Genomic DNA, 17,283 nt, shown 5'->3' on the forward strand with positions numbered 1-17,283 from the left:
GAACTAAAATTTTACGAGGGTTTGTTGGAGCACTTGATAACTTTTTTACAAGTGACCAAAAACAGTGTAGTACCTGCTTACAAGGACAATCTGGGCGCATATGAGGAGCAGATCCTTGATGTTCTTAGTTCAAATAGGCCTAAGGAACCTGTTTCCTCACAAATGCCAGGACAACAGCGCCTTCAGCCATCACTTGGTGGTCATCCACACTCTCCATGCAGCAGCAGCCCACGACACTAATGGTGTGGACATAAAACTGATAAAAGCGATGATATATCCTCTTTGCTATTTTTGAGGGAGAGGGGACCTTTGAAGCTGCACTCCTCCGCAGTGGAACAAACAGAAGCTCATTGATTTCTTGGCGTTAGAATTACACCGTTCAAGATATTGGTAATAGAATACATATTATTATACTTACCAATGCATATATTAGAATAACGATATCTTTCACACTGATGAGAGCATAATGATGATTAATAGAGAATTTAATTTTCCTAATTAAAAAGAGAAATTTACCGCAGATAATCCTCTTTGACAAATTGAAAGTACAAATTAGAAGTAAACTTGAGTAATTTTTTTAAATTTTTTTGCATTCATAAGAATGGTTTCAATTTTCAGGCCAAACTGGTCGGACCAACTGGAAGTGTCTGGAAAACCGGAACCAAACTGAATGTTTACAAGTTTGGCTTTTTTAAAGCTCCCAGAAAAGAAAGGCCTGACTAAAACCAGAAAACGAACCTACCCGTTCATGATCTAGGACTCTTGGTTTATTATTAACTCCCAATCCTCTATTGATTATGATCTAAAATACCTTTTTCTCCAGTCCAATAAGAAGATCAGATGGGATGAGAGATGGATGAAGAGATTCTCTCTACACCATAGTTGGAGAGAAACTGTCCTTTGTAAAATTCTCATGAAAGAGAATTTTGTTTAGCAAGAAAACTGTCTTACAAAAAACATGTTGGGTTTTCATTTCCTTTCCTTAAACAATCTCTTTTTTCATTTTCTTGCCTAACAAACAAATCGTTGCCCAACTAATCTTTCCTATCCTGGTCTAGAATTTGTTGAATTGCTTAATAAATAGCTCCTGTCGTCCCATCTACTCATCTTTGTCGAATCACACAAAAGAAACAGAGATAGACAAAAGAAGAAAATAAGGGAAGTGAGTGAGAGAGTTCAATCATTAATGTTAAATCACCTTCACATAGAGATTAGAGATTATCACTGAAATGTCATATTCAGAGTTGGGGCCAGGAGATCTGGGAAAGAAGAAAAGACCAACCAGTCAGTGTTTGAATAGACCATATAGACCACAAGGTTGCATTGGTTGGTGTCAATTGGCACTGACATATCCTGAACCCAAGTCTCTCTGTGATGTGTAGTTGTGATTTATTAGTGACTTCAAATCCTAAAGATTGAAATAGGAAAATTTCAAGCACAGGTTGAGAGACTTCTCTGTTTTTAAGCCTCACTGATCATGTACTCATCCAAATTCCAATAACCCTAACACCCCCTCCCCCTACCAAAAAATCAAGCAACAAGTCTCTTTCTTTGGACCTAAAGTTCAAAAACCCAGAATCTGGATCCAGATCAGGTCCAACCAATTTCAATTTGGTTCGATTTAAAATCGGGCTGAATCAATTAGAAATCGATCAAAATCAGCCATATGTTGGTTAATGTGGCCCAAAGTGATTAAAACAGTTTCCTATAGAATCAAAAGGGATACAGAGATAAAGGGTTCTTGCTCAATACCATCAACGAGTGTTCTTTCTGTGAGAGACGAAAAAGGATAGGAATACAACCCTCTTGACAGCCATTGTTATTCATTGTTCTCTCGTCTACCAAAAAAAAAATCATTGTTCTCTCTTTTTCATCATTAAAATTTAGAAGAATCCTTCATTGGAATTTCAGGTTCTTCATTGTTCTCTCTTTTTCACCATCAAACTCGAGAGAAACCTCCTTAGGAAGTTCCAGTATTTCCTTAATTTGGCTAATCATTTTGTTTAAATCAACCATATTAAATAAAAGTGGGATAACCCATGAAATAAATATATAACTTGAGGGTACAACCTAGTGTTTTAAAATTTGTGATCTGATCCATCGAATAAGCTGATCTTGATTTTGATCGATGTAGATTGACCTATTTCTGTATGATCAGAATCGACTCAGGCCTAGGATTAGTACTTATTGGGACTGATTTTAGGTTTTAAATACTTAATACAATCCAAAACCTTAAGGCATTAGATGGAAATGAACCAAGAGAAAAAAATCTCAACTTCCGACATTATCTTGAAATTTTCTTGTCCCATCTAATCAAACATCTCACTTTCCTATGTTAGATTGCCAAGAGAATAATAACCTATGGAGCAATCCAATCCAACCCAACTCGAGAGAACTTTTGATGAGCTTGATCAGAGGCTCTCTTGATCCCACAAACCTGACTTGCATTGTGCCACTATTCCCAACACTCACCCACAAGGATAGTAGCTAGTCGTATTTTTATTTGCTCTATTTTCCCGAGTTCCTCTAATAGAAGAGGGTGGATCCCATCCAAACAATGTGTTCGAGTAGGGGTAGGGTGGTCATTTCCACCTCCTCTATTAAAAGAACTTGGGAAAATAAACCTGGCCATGAAATAAAGCAGATAAAGGGCGGTCCCTAGTTAGTCAGCCCCACCTCCAAGCCCCCCTTCTGGTATTGTTTTAAATGAGAGAGACTGAGAAAGGGCTTGTCCTTTATCTCGTTTCTTTCATTCATATACTTTTCTCCTCTACGGCCCTCTACGGCCTTACCCTATTTCTCTCTCCCTATGTGCTTTTATAATATCAAGTGGTCTACCCTACTTTGTAATATTTGTCTGAGACTTTAAGGGGAGTGTGCCAAGTACACAATTCACATGGGGACTTAAGAGGTTACTCCAAAGACCACAATGGCACATCCACAGCCTCACACGCATCGCTCCTGAGTCCTAACTCTTCCTCTGCTACTTAAGAAGGTACTATAAGTGGTAGGGTACCTAGACTCATTAATTCTCTGCTTCCATCATTTCATGTAAGCTATGTATTATTATGAATCATTCTCATCTTCAACTATCCCTCAAGACAGAGACAACGCTTGTGCCAACCTCTAATTGGAGTGGGGCCCTAACTGCTAAGGGAGTCTCATAGTTTCCCTTCTTATCCTACATTTCCCCTTTTATGGTATCCTTCACACTCCAAATCATGTAGCAAATTAAGACAAGAGGATCCGGATCCTCTCCAATGAGGGTATCGACAAATGAGCATCCAACGGCTGGGGCGCACTGACTAGACATGTGTCAAGGATGTGTGTCAAGCAGCCCAACCATTGGATGCCTCATTGGGCACTCATTGGAGAGGATCCAAATCCAAGAATAAATGGCCCAATGCTTTGCTCACATCACTTGCCTTTCCTTCTGGTCAGTTGGTGGCCGCACTCCACAATTGATCCCAATTCTATTCTACTTTGCCATGACACTGAATAAAACAAGATTAATTAGATCGATTTGTTTTTGGGTTTGAACCACAATGAAATTTTACATTCATAAACTATATTGAGGAAAGATTGGTAAAAACACTTAAAATTATCTTCTCCAAATTAAACAAGTAAACAATCATAAATATGAAAATTGATTTGATGTGTTCAAGTTGTACTCGAAACAAAAAAATAAATAAAAATAAAAAATTGTAAAGAAAAGATAATTGACATGAAAATCAATGGATAAATAGAATTCGTAGCAAAATTATTGTTACTATTGATAATTAATCAGAGAAGATAATTAAGATTGAAATCACAAAATGAACCTTACTATCAAATCATTTATTTAACTATCCAACTAATTTTGTATAGTGAACAAGGAGATCATCAATGAAAGCATTGTTATAAATCAATTTTTCTATTCATAATCTCATAATACTCATTTATTTGTAACAATTCTCCTTACAATTAGAAATTTTCTCACTAATATTGAAATCAATAGATAATTTTCTAGTCCCATCATACTTCAGTCCAAAATCAATCCTCAATAAGAATTGTTATTTTATTTTTTCAATCTATTTCAATTGGTTTTACCAATCAGGCTAAGTTTTGACACCCTACAAGATACCGAGCACTTACATTGTCTTAAACAAATATACTAACCTTTTCAGTTCTAGCTTTAAATGCTAAATTATGCACTATCTAAATTCTACCCTTATCCTATTTCACAAAATATATTTTTAAACAAAGTTTAATCTGATTCCTTATATCCCACAAAATAAAAAAAGGTTACAAATCCCATTCTTTTCCTCCAGCAACTCTACCAACCATTTCCAATTACATTTCAAAAGGATGGGCTTTTTGGTCCCTTTATTTATTAATTTATTGATTGGTTCCAATAATATTCATTCATTTATTCATGTCAGTCAGCCAATAAAGTCAGTGACTGAGGTTTTTGGATATGGCAGTGACTGAGTTAGTGAGTCAGCTCAGTGCTGAGAAGTCAGTGAGTCTGTCAGTCATTGATTGGCTGGTAAAAGTTAATATCACTGAGAACTGTGAGGAAAATCTAGAGAGCCCAATAATAAGTGAACAGAGTCACTGACTCACTGAGTCACACTTCACAAATAACAACAACAGACAAAGACAAAATGCTGCTGACAAAATTTTCTTTTCCCCTTATTAACCTTTTTGGATTTTGATTACTTTGGAGTTCAGAGTTCGGACCACTAGTAAAAACCGGCTTAGAAAAGAAAACAAAAAAAAATAAAAAAAATTAACACATTTACTAATTTGGAGATATGAGAGTTGGAAGAATCGCAATAGTCCACAAAAACCCATCAACCTAAACCTCTTTGATTTCTTGTGTGCCCTTATAGCTTGAGACATGGTTTTAGTGCATGGTATCGGAATGGGTATCGATCAACTCAAAATCGATATGGTATCGAATCAGTATTGATAAGGATTGATCGTAGCGGACAAATTTGCCCTTGATCTTTCTTTAAAAATAGTTTTTTTTTTTTTTTTAATCAATTTATCTTTTGTCTGTACCATGTCATTAATACAGTATCAGTATGGTATCAAGATCAGCAAGGTGCAAAATTGATACGAATCACCCTATACCGACACTTAGAACCATGCCTGAGATCTACTAAACCCTAGCCAACAAAAGTAGAACTGTAAGAGGACCCCCACAAAAGGTATGAGAGAAAGAGCATGGAGCATCTGTGATAAATTTTGGTGTTTGGACCTACTTAGGGATGTAAACGGATCGGATACGGATCGGATGTGATCGGAGTCGGATATTCCCTGACCAATTCGGATACCTCTAAACGGATTCGGATGCGGATCGGATTCGGATTTTTGACCATCCGTTATATCTCTCGCCTTGTGTAACCCGGACCTTCCTCCCCTAGTGGATACAATTCTCTCAATCCATATCTCTTAGATCATGATTCTCTTTTCATTATATTCTAGAACCTATTGAATCTTAAAAACCGTCAAAATCATTATTTATTTAATTTTTATTATTAAGTATTCGGATTTTTTCTGACGGATTTTAATCGAGTATTCGGATTATTTCTGGATATCTCTAACGAATACGGATGCCTCTAAACGGACACGGATGCGATTCGGATTCGGATTTGGTTATCCATTTACATCCCTAGACCTACTAAGTATAGCTGCATAAGCTTAAACTATTATTGATGGAGAGAGAGAGAGAGGAGGGTGGGGTGGGATCTTTATCGTGTCTATTTATCTGCCCCTCCAATTCCTCCATTACATCTCATATGGGGTTGAAAATGATCATCCTAACCCCCTGCCCGAACACACTATTCGGGTGGGAACCACCCCCCCTATTAGATGTAATGGAGGAAATGAAGGGGCAAATAAATGAAGACGATAATTTTTCGGGTGGGTAGAAATAAAATCGCATCATGCTATGATTTTCATTATTAACTCCCATCTCCTGTTGTTCTTGTTCGTGGTCCAAACATCCTCTCTAATCCAATTTCAAGGTCAAATGGGACCTTTATCTGCTCCATTCAGGTTCATTTTCCCAAGTTTCTCTAATAGAAGGGGGCAAAAATGATTACCCTACCCTTGCTCAAACATACTGCCCAGGTGGAATCCACCTCCATTTATTAGAGGAACTTGGGAAAATGGAGCAGATAAAAATATGGGTCAAATGAGGTGGAAGAAGAGGTTCTCTTTTAACCATGGGCAGAAGTAACTGGGTCCTTTGTAAAATCCTCTTGCAAAATAATGTTGTTTAAAGAAAAGAAACTACAAGTTGTCAGTGTGTACTTCCTTGTCAAAGTTTCGCTCCTCTCTCTGACAGTATTGTAAAAGAGGCGATCTAAATCAACCAATCCCTACGTGGAAAGTAGGAATTCTTCGCCAATCCTCGGTCGGGACTGATCTGATTTTTGGCTATTTAATCCTTGCTCTCTCCTTATTAAATATATGGATTCCATTTCTTTTGTCATTAAATATCCCTCTCCCTTTTGTTTGGCAATAAAATTTTTTTAGATACTTAATTGGGTTTACCTTCTACCTTCCTTTCTTTCATCCTCTTGCCTAACAAATTAGAGGTGTCAAAATCTCCTTATTCTCTATATAAAGATAGTTGGACACTTAAATGAATGATTTGATGTTAGAATTCATTCGTGATTTCAATATTTGTTATCTTTTACTAATGAGTTATTCATTGATTTCAATATTAATTATCTTCTTTTTAACAATTTATTTATCTTTGTTCTAATTATAACATGAACATATCAATTCAATTTCTCTATTCTTGGTTATATACTTGCTTGACTTGGGGAAAAAGATTTAAAAAAATGCTTTTACCAAATTTTTCCTTATTACATTACAGGTTATGAATATAAGATTTCATTGTGATTCAAGTTAAAAAATAAATCGATCTAAATCGATATTAATCTGATATTGAAAAATCAAAACCATACTAGATCGAAATCAAAACCGACTGAAAACCAAAATTCCTTAATGATTTGGTTTTGATCTCACTCATTTTCAAACCGACCAATTCAGCCCTGCTAAAATCAAACTGACCATTTGACACCCCTACGACAAACAAATTGTTGCACAACTAGTTGCTCATGTCCTGTTCTAGAATTTGCTTAAACAAAATAGCTCCTCCTTCCCATCTACTCAACCTTATCGATTCACACAAAAAGAAACAGAGAAGAGAATTAAGGAAAGTGAGGAAAGAGTTCAATAATTATTAATGTTAAATCACCTAAACATAGAGATTAGAGATTATAATTAAACAATAGTCATTTTGATCATCTTGAAATGAAATGTCATATTCGAAGGGAGGAGAAGTGGGAAAGAAGAAAGGACCGACCAGTCAGTACTTGAATAGACCATGGATGGGAGAGAAAGCTTTGTTATAGCTTCTTGGGTTTTGCATTGGTTGGTGTCAGTTTGAACCTGACCTTGTCCTGAACCCAAAGTCTTATGTGATGTGTAGTTGTGATTTTCGTGACTTCAAATCCTTCAGTTTGAAAAGGAAAATCAAGCACAGCATGTGAGACTTCTTCCTCTGCCTTTAATTCTCATCATCATACACTGATCCAAATTGCAACAACCCTAACCCCATTAAAGTAACAAGTCTCTTTGGTGTTTTAATTTTATTTTCTTTCTCATCAAGAAAAAATAAAATAAGTTACCTAGTCTCTTTCAACCTGGATTCGGTCCAACCAATTTCGATTTGATCCGGATCAAAATCGGGCTAAATCAATTACTATTCAGCCAAAAATCAGTCATATTCTCTACCTTAACCCTACATTGGTATCGTGGGGAATCCTCTCTCTATTTTACCCAATAAATTACTAACGGGGAGGGTTTTTTGAGCAAGAGGCATAGGGGAGCACAACAATGAAGTGCGGCAAAAAGATAATTCATGTGAAGATGAAAGAGACAGACACAGAAGTCTAGCGTACTTGCCTCGGCAGCTCAAAAAACCTTTTTCAAATTACTAAATGGTATTAAAGAAAACAGATTGCGACAACTCTAATGTGCAGTTTTTCTCTCACATTAATTATTTTAATATTCTTTTTCATCTACACTCAAAATGTGGGTCCATATAAATGATATATTTTTGGGGAAAAACTTTGTCCAAAAATATACGTTCCATGCCTAGACACATATAGGGGAAAATGATCATCTCACCCCTATAAAATGTGCAAATGACGCCCCATTTGATACCCTATGCGCTCTCCCATTAGCCCATATAGGGGGTGAAATGATTACGCGTCCTATGAAATGTGCAAATGACGCCCCATTTGATCCCCCACGCACTCTCCCATATTAGCCCGTGTGCAGGCCGGATCTGCATTCCCAGACATGCATGCTCTTAGGTATCGATAATGTATCACCCATGTCAAGCGATACATACCCATTTTGCAACTGACCGATTCCAATTTCATATGTATACCATATCAATGACACGATAAAAATAAAGGATAAAATGATCAAAAATCCATTTTAAAAGGAGAATCAAAGGTAAATTTGTACGACCAATCCATGCTGATACTGATCTGATACCATATCAATATCTGTTTTCGATACGGTGCACTAAAACCATGCGGATATGGAATACTTCCCCATATCTTATTTTAGGACACTTATTGATGTGATGTGATATGATGTATAGATTCTTCCTTCCCACACTGACAGCTTGGAAAATTCTCCCCCACCATTATTTAGATAGCCTTCTCTAATTATTGTTATAGTGTTTCCTTAGTTCGTTTGGTCTTAAAGGTCAGAGCAATCGAAATCACATCGGGGATTGTGATTTGAGAGAGAGAGAGAGAGCGCTTTGAAAAATGCGTACTAAGAAGATTAGAGATTGGGAAAGCACAATGTCGGTGACATTTGAAGGACCAGCCAGCCTCAGGGCCTTAAGTTAATTCTTGTCAAGTCACCTCAATGCCTTGGAACCAAATGGACAACTCCACGTAGAACCGCAGCATGTAATAAATTCCTTACTTAGCTGGGTGAGCTGAGCTGCCGAGATAGCTTTGCCAAGGTTTTCACCGATCTTGATTGGCCTAGGTGATCTAGATCCCAATTCCTAGTTTGTACTCATTGGTATAACCCAAAACCTAAGAGTATATTAAGACAACCAAAATCCCATATAATAGATGTAGAACTATTTCTATAATTCTGAACATCTCAACATTGCACTACTTATATCACTGTAACTCTTAACATTTCGACATTATACTCCCTTACACACGCAGCTTTGGCATATATGTGGATCTAGCTTTGATCCCATGTTAAATCATTTGGGAATATAATCCAAAACCTTTAGGCATTAGGTGAAGATTACCAAATGGTATATTAAAACACATCCAATGTTCTAAATAACCATTGTTGCACTATACCTCTATAAATCTCGAACATCTCAACAAATCGTGTAGCAAACCTCTATAATTCCCTCTTTATTTCTTTTGGTTTTATGGAAAGAGAGGGGATGGAGGGGAATGTGATAGGCTGATTGGATGACTGTTGAGTTGACAAAGGCATTAGAGCATGGATCCAGATCTTCTACGGCACGGGCTGCCCATCCTACCGTGCTGCGCAGACACAAGGTTGTGCGCATTGACCATCTTGCCCCTGTCCGAACAGGGGTAAGACGGTCATCGCACACAGCCCTATGTCTGTGCAGCACAGGGCAGGGCGCCATAGAAGATCTGTGTTGTTAGAGCATCTCCTCCACTCCCCCTTTTAGTTGGGGGTGTTTGGGAATAAAGAGGGAAAAAGACATCACATAAGACCTTGTGGTGTAGAGTCTAAGAGTGTTTTGTTTTTTGGGGGTTGGGAGACTGTAGGTCACAGGCAGAGGCAGAGGCAGAGGCAAGCCAAGCCAAGCGGTAGAAGCTGTGCTAAAATCAATGCAAAAAGTAGAGTTGGTCACAGGAGAAGAAGAAGCAGAGATTCAAAAGGTTAAAGACCAATGAAAACAAATCAATAGAGAGAGTCTCAGACTGCCTCAGCCTTTTGGGCTCCTTCCATCATCATCTGTGGAATACACAGAAACACATACATGAGAGCTAAAAACCTAGAATATTAAACTGTAGCCCCATTTGCCAGTACTCGTATAAAACATGAATGCAGACCTAAAGTGTACTAAATAGAAATATTGAAGGCAAAGGAATCATCATCATCATGTACTTAGGATCCAAATTGCTAAAGTAATCCAAGCCAATCCAACCCAACTCCAGGGAACTTGGCTGAATATAAAGCTAGTGTGTGTGTACCTTTTGAGGAGCTTTCCTTATCAGTGGCCCTCCCTCTTGACCTCACAAACCTGATTCTACACTGCCACTATTCCCAACACTCACCAGCTAGTCAGCGGTCAGCCCACCACCACCACCAAGCCCGCTCCCCCCCTCTTCTTGTGTTATAAGACAGATGTGCCAGAGAAAGAGAGAGAACAAGGCAGGGCTTTGTCCTTGTCTTCCTTTTTTATCTCGTTTCTTTCGTTCATATTCTTTTCTCCTCTTAAGGCCCTATACGGCCTTAGGCCACCTCTCCCTATGCATTCTAATATTAAGTGGCCGACCCTACTTTGTAATATTTGTCTTGAGACTTTCAAGGGGAGTGTTAAGTGTACCAAGTACAAAATTCACATGGGGAATTAAAAGGTTACCACTCAAAGCCACAGTGGCACAGCCTCACACAGCATTGCTCCTAACCGTTCCCCTCTTCTACTTGTGAAGCTACTTTAAGTGGAGGGTACGTACCCTAATTAATTCTCTCTGCTTCCACCATTGTATGTAACTATCTACTATGAATAAAACAGGTGTAGTTGTTATTCTCACCTTCTATCCCTGCAAACCTCTAGTGGAGTGGGGGCTGGAGAGAATCTCATAGTTTCCCTTCTGTTACATCCTCCATTCCCTTTTATGTTCTCTCCTTCACACACCAAATCATGTTAGCAAAGACTGGACGGCCCAATGTTCCACTCACATCACACTTGCCTTCCTTCTGGTCTGGTGCTGGCCACAGCCCGCAAGTAATCCCAAACTCCCCTCTACCCAGCGTTATCTTATAATTGCGAATGAGACCATGGTTGAGTTTGAACATTGAACATCCATTCATCAAAAAATTAACCAGAACCAGAAATTGTTTAAGGCCTCCTTGGAGGCTGGAGAGAGGGGAGAGTTCAAACTACTTCAAAAAGTCAGTGGTAACCCCTCTTTGTTTCTCAAGCATTATCAGAGCATGACCCATTACATGGACTAGAAAGGGGGGGAGGGGGGAGATCAAATCAACTCTAGCAATGCTAAAATTTCATTCCAAATAGGTGCATGAATACTCGATGCCTCGTTATCAAATCCAGTTGCATTTGCAAACTCTATTGCTGCTGTGCTCGTGTGGCAATTGTGTACAATATCAATGGGGAGACCGATATACAATACACAATACACAATGCCCCTTTACTGTTTGAATTATCAATGTTTCCATGTCTATTGTATGTAAAAGATGAATTGGAAAACCATATTGACTCACCTTCTCTACTCATTAAGAAGGGGATTTTTTGGTTGTTTTTTGGGGTAGTGTTGGGTATCAGCTCCTGTAATAGTAGTAAGAAGCATTGGTGGGGTAGGCTGTGGATGGAGGGTAATTGCTTTGTTGAGTTGTACTAGGGTGTGGTCCAAAGAGGGCAGCTGATGAAGCGGCAGAAGTAGAAGAGAATCCTGATGATGCTGCAGTAGAGAATGGTGGCATTGGGTTGACACTGCCATTGCCATGGCTGTGCATTTGCCATGCCCAGTTCGAGAGTCCTGGCAAACCTGCTTCGACCCTCTTCTCTATCGCTCTATCCTGTCAACAGTCAACACAACCATACCATGAGGCATTGTCATCAAGGGGAGAGCCCATAATACAATATCAAGAAGCATTATATCAGTCCTACTCATTTGGCAAAAATCACGGTCAAATCTTGGCTCAAAAGTCAAAAATACGAAAGCAGAGAAGCATAGCAGTTCAACAGTTCAAAATACACAGATAAAGTCTCACACAAGGTGGGCCACAGGGATCCTCCATGTAGTTAAATTATACCTGCCAACACCCCCACCCCCACCCCCCCAAAAAAAAAAAGAAAGAAAAGAAGAAGAAACTAACCATGAATTAAACAATTAACCAAATTAACTGGATATCTTACAGCATGTTGGAAAGACAATGGCAAATAAAAGTTCACATGTATTAAAAAGAAACCCTCCGCAGGTCAAGCTAGTGACAGAAAATTGGGGATCTTTTCTAAATGGAAAAAGGCTTGGGCATTCCACAGGCAGATTGAAACGTGTGGTTACAAGGTAACTAAGAAGATGACATTGGGAATATCTTATTTCAGCCAAGAAATAGAAAAGAAGACCAGCTCACACCAATGGATTAAGATAACATAAAAGAGAAGAGTTGTAATAGCAATTTAAACATAGAGCCAAGTACACGGTTTATTTTTCTGATGGGATTGGGGGAGGACGGTAGGTGCAATTTCAGACTGTCACAGCCATTTTAACTTGTGAAATCAAAGGTGTTACTGCATGTAATGGCCAAGTGCTAAGGAAAACATGCCTCCTCTCAGGATAAGTCTTAAAAATGATAATTAACGAAAAGAAATTACCTCAAAAGTGGGAAAGAGACTGGGATATACACCAGACCATATCGGAGGGTGCTCAGATGCCATTATTGGTGGGCCATGATGGGTTCGATCATCCACTGCTGCCAAATTATGGTTCTCCATCTGCAGTGGCACAGCAGAGATCATACATCACAAGTTATATTTAAGGTTGATGCAAAGCAAAACAACCTTTTCAACTTGACATCCGCCTACAGTTTCCACAGGCATCTACCAGATATAAAGAAACAACCTAATGAGAGCTACTGACTAAGCTAATCGTATCCACAAAATAAAGATATTCGACCAGTGGAATTATCTTCAACAGAATTTGAAAACTGGGTTGATGGACACAGAAAATGGAATTCATATGTTTAATCCTAATAGTTACCCTCGCTCTCCTGGTATCAGGCATGTTGTGAGGGCCACTATCGAACTGGAAACCACTCATGTTGTCAGTTCCGATTGGTTCACCAGCAAAAGGAGGAGGTGAAATCCCCAAGTTCAGATCAAGATTGTGACTGCTGCCTGCAGCATGAGCTTTGAACAAGTTGGTCATGTATCAAGTCAGAAACAAATATAAATCATATCATGAGCATAAATGAAAGAGTAGTATCAATGCTACCTCCATGGTCCACCTCAGAGACAATCTCCTCTTCATATGTACTAGGCTCAAAGTTGGTAACTGCTTCTCTTCCATTGCATTTGATTGCTGCCTTGTCATAAGCCCTGAGTTCCAGAAAATCAAAATGGAGATTTGTGTTGGATGGAACCTAATTGAGGTTCAGAATTCAGTGTAAGAAATTCACAATCATGGTGAGTGAAATTCATGATCACAAGGACCTTGCGGCTTCAATTTCGCTGTCGAATAACCCAAGATATATATACCTGCAAGCAAGCATCGTTTCTCATTGATAAAAACAGGGTTCACAACGTTCCTTTTTTTCTTTTATGGTTGAAAATTAGGTACTCAGAAAATAGAAATGTTTTCCACAGAAAAAGGCCCCCAGATGAGATGTCCTTTAAAACTAGTTTTAGAGATAAAACAATCGGGTATTTTTTTTCCCTTTAGAGAGCAGCATCCAAGACAGATAAATCAACAAAAAGGAAAATTAGCTTCAGGTTAAGGCTTTCTCACTTCTTGCCAAGGAACTGCCCCATTCGAGCTTCCCATCGACCACATTTATGCAGTGTCACGCCTCTGTATTTTGAGCTTCCCCTGGAGAATCCAGTGCTCTGTCGGCGGAGTATGTGCACAAATTCTTCCTTGGTCAGGTTCCTCATCTGAAGAGCAGTAGAAATGACCAATATAAGTTCCCAATCACAATTCCTGTCAACACAGAAATCTCTAAGCAATTGTCTAGTCCACTCCACCTGTTTCAGATCTTCATCGTAGTCAGAAAGATTAAAATTGATGTCTGCATCGACACCCCGGAACTTAATAGCAGCTCGATCATATGCCCTGGAATGGCAGAAGAAACAAGATTAAAATTAACATCCCACCCCCAAAACCATAAAAACATATATATATATATAAAGGATAAACGGATCTCGAAGATCAACCCATTCATAACTCAAGTTTGTCAAGTCGGAAACTATACTTACCTAGCAGCAGCATGAGCAGTATCGAATCCACCTGAAAAACCAACACAGTTAAGAGAACAAAAACTCACCAATAGAAAGCCAGAAAACGAATTAATACAATATTTTCAGGAGAAATCAGCAAAGAGCAGTAAAATGAAGATTGAGATTAATTCCTCACCCAAATAAACTTGCTTCCCACAATCCCTGGCAGACAAAGAGGACGAAGAGGAAAAAGCAAATTAGTGAACACAATTTTTTATCGAAAACCAGAAAACAAGAAGGACTCAGACTCAAGAGTGCATGAATGAAAGTCATCTACATGAAAATTATAAAAGATTTTTCAAAATATTAACCAGATATGAGATTCCCATCTCCCAGTCCTGCGATAAAACGTCACACCCCGATACTGAGAGCTACGAGACCTGGGTCCCCGGCGGCTCTTCTTGACCTGCTGTTGCTGCGGGGGCATGACTTTAAACTCCTGCTGATTCCCCATGTCGGCCTGGCAAACCGAGAGACCTACCCAATGCGGTCGAGAGGAAGATAAGCCCGAGCGAAAGCCAGCATTAGCAGGATGCCCAGCTCGATCTTCACTCACCGGGAAGAGCTGCCTCGTAATGAAACCCGGCCGTGTAGTGAGATTCCCGTTCTCTGCCTCATCTCCGTCGTCATCGTCATCGTCTTCAACTTCAACAGCGTCGGTGGCGTCACTTTGCTTCTTAAGAATATCGAAGCTGAAAGCGAAGAGGTCGCTGCCACCACCACGACGCTTGACGTGAGTGGAGCAAGAGTCCTCGTCGCCTCCATTGCTGGAAGCTTCAGCATTAACGACGGAAGAATTCGAAGTCCCGGAGTCGTCCATTTGTCCTCCGAAACCATCGGGAAGCTTGTCCACCATCATCTCATCTTCAACGCAGGTCGAATCAGCCGAAACAACATTAAGATCCAGCATAACTCCTATTAATTCGTGAAATTCCCCTCTTTCTTTTTCTGATTTTTCTGTTTTGGCTATGAAGATTCCAGAAAGTGGGTTCTATCTGTGAAAGAAGAGCCAGAGCCGGTAAGGTATCGGCAAGAAAAAACAGAGAAGTTTCTACAGAGCATTGGTGCTTGGGCTCGCAGAAACCTCAGTCTCTTTAGAAGGCATTTACTTATGTGATCTCTCTGCTCAAAGAAAATTACAGATGAAGGTGAGGAACTGAATCGATCGGATCCGAAAATTCAAGTAGTTGGAAACGATCAAAAGCTAAAAAGCAGACGATCGAGAGGAAACCTTCACTTAATGGATGAACCCCTTCCGCCACCACAGCAGAGAAGCAGAACCAAGACAAAGAGGAAAGCTTATCAGACCCGAAAAAACAGGAAAAGCCAATCGTAGACAGAAGAAGATCGAGTTAAACAAGAGACCCAGTCTGCAACAGCCGGAGAACTCACACAGGGAAGAAACCGAAATGATGGAGGGAGAACCCTAGTCCACAGATACACATTTCTCAGAGAGAGAGAGAGAGATAGAAGGGAAAAGGTATTGATCGTGTGTCGGGTTCAGGTGTTCGTCATGGAGAACAGAAATCACCGCCGTCTGTCGGGTTCCAAGGAAGGAGTTAGACAAGTGGAGAAGAACCCATGCCCCCTTCCCACCTAAATACCACTTTTAAGACACAGAGATTATAGATTATTCTTGGTCCATAGACTCTACAGATGAGAGAGAGAGATTAGAGACGAGAAAGGAAATAAAAGGAGATAACGTTGTTACTGTTACTGACTTTAATGTTTTCTGTTACAGAAGCGAGAGAGAGAGAGAGAGAGATATTTTGGAGAAAAGCACAAGAAAGTAGCAGAAGAGGTGAGCAGAGAGGAGAGCAGAGTGGGAGAAAGAACAGTGGCGCAGGTGTATGGGATCGAATCAGAATGGGACGTGCTAAGGAAGTACAAATTTGCATTTCTACATAAATTAAAGAAATTTAAAAATAAATTCATGATTAATGAGATAGATTAGATTAGGTAACAAAAAAAATTATAAGATAATATAATTACTTTGGTCTTCGATTAGGGTCACCTAATCTTTCGTTCTGCTGTATTTTTTTAATCTTATTTTTCGCGTTGTTTTTGTCCTCAAAACTCCATTTCCTTTGGTCCTCCCTCCAGCTTCCAAGTTCCAACTAGGGGTGTAAATGAATAGTCAAAATCCGTTTTCGAATTCGTGTCCGTATCCATTTAGCATTATCCGAATTCGTCCGAAAGCTAAACGGATGCGGATACGGATAGGCTATTGCTATCCGAAAAGCTATATTTACATGCAAACGAATAAAATATCTGATCCGTATCCGTGTCCGTATCCGTTTAGCACTATCCGAATCCGTCCGATAGCTAATCGGATGCGGATGCGGATATAGCACTATCCGAGCCGAATCCGATCCGTTTACATCCCTAGTTCCAACCCCTAGCAAAAATATCAGGATTTAAACTATACTGTTCGACGGCGCTCCATTTTTATAGGGTTTAAACCCGACCCGATTTACTCTCATATGCATAGCTTATTAGCTGTGCAGTTACATTGCTACAATCGTACAGTACCATATGGCCATGTTTGGCTGTGTGAATTGAGGTGAATGAAAATAAAATTGTCAAGGCGACACTATGTAAATTATTGTGCACATCCTCTCGTGGATCCCACAAACTCTCTTTTTCCACTTTCTCATTGGTAGGAAACTGGCGTCGAATAGATCCTTCTCCGATGAAAAAATTATAAGAAAAATTCATAGTTGAATATTTTGATAAAAGTAAAATTGATGTAAGGTGACACAAAAATATGAAAAGGGGATAATTACCAAAAATAAATAAATAAAAATATAATTTTAATGATATATTAGACATAATTAAAGTAAAATTTTGTTCACATATTCAGTATAATAATATTTTGGGAGAGGATTTCCCATGCTATCAATGTGGGGAGGAATCTGCATGCCACTCCAATGGGTATCCTAAATAAAGTATCATCTGTACGAGGCACACATTTTTAGAGCAAGTGAGAGAAAATAATACTTACACTG

General features: G+C 39.1%; 1 protein-coding gene across 5 annotated transcripts; it reads right to left on the bottom strand.

The window, feature by feature from the left end:
- Nucleotides 1-11,456: 11,456 nt before the first annotated feature.
- Nucleotides 11,457-15,509, bottom strand: LOC122665455 (ethylene-responsive transcription factor RAP2-7-like). Of its 5 annotated transcripts, none has more exons than XM_043861615.1 (10): nt 14,587-15,506; nt 14,412-14,437; nt 14,255-14,285; nt 14,024-14,111; nt 13,788-13,933; nt 13,493-13,537; nt 13,275-13,378; nt 13,041-13,177; nt 12,656-12,775; nt 11,457-11,856 (listed from the first exon to the last, which is right to left on the bottom strand). In XM_043861615.1, exons 1-10 carry the CDS (start codon nt 15,183-15,185, stop codon nt 11,599-11,601), a joined length of 1,554 nt encoding a protein of 517 aa, XP_043717550.1. In that variant the 5' UTR covers nt 15,186-15,506; the 3' UTR covers nt 11,457-11,598. The 5 variants fall into 5 exon arrangements, with proteins under 5 accessions (XP_043717550.1, XP_043717546.1, XP_043717540.1 ...); XM_043861611.1 differs by having other exon boundaries at nt 13,041-13,189; XM_043861605.1 differs by having other exon boundaries at nt 13,041-13,189; nt 13,788-14,111; nt 14,587-15,509.
- Between the last annotated feature and the right edge of the window lie 1,774 nt (nt 15,510-17,283).

The sequence above is a fragment of the Telopea speciosissima genome, chromosome 1 (genome assembly GCF_018873765.1).
Source record: "Telopea speciosissima isolate NSW1024214 ecotype Mountain lineage chromosome 1, Tspe_v1, whole genome shotgun sequence".
Lineage (NCBI taxonomy): Eukaryota > Viridiplantae > Streptophyta > Magnoliopsida > Proteales > Proteaceae > Telopea > Telopea speciosissima.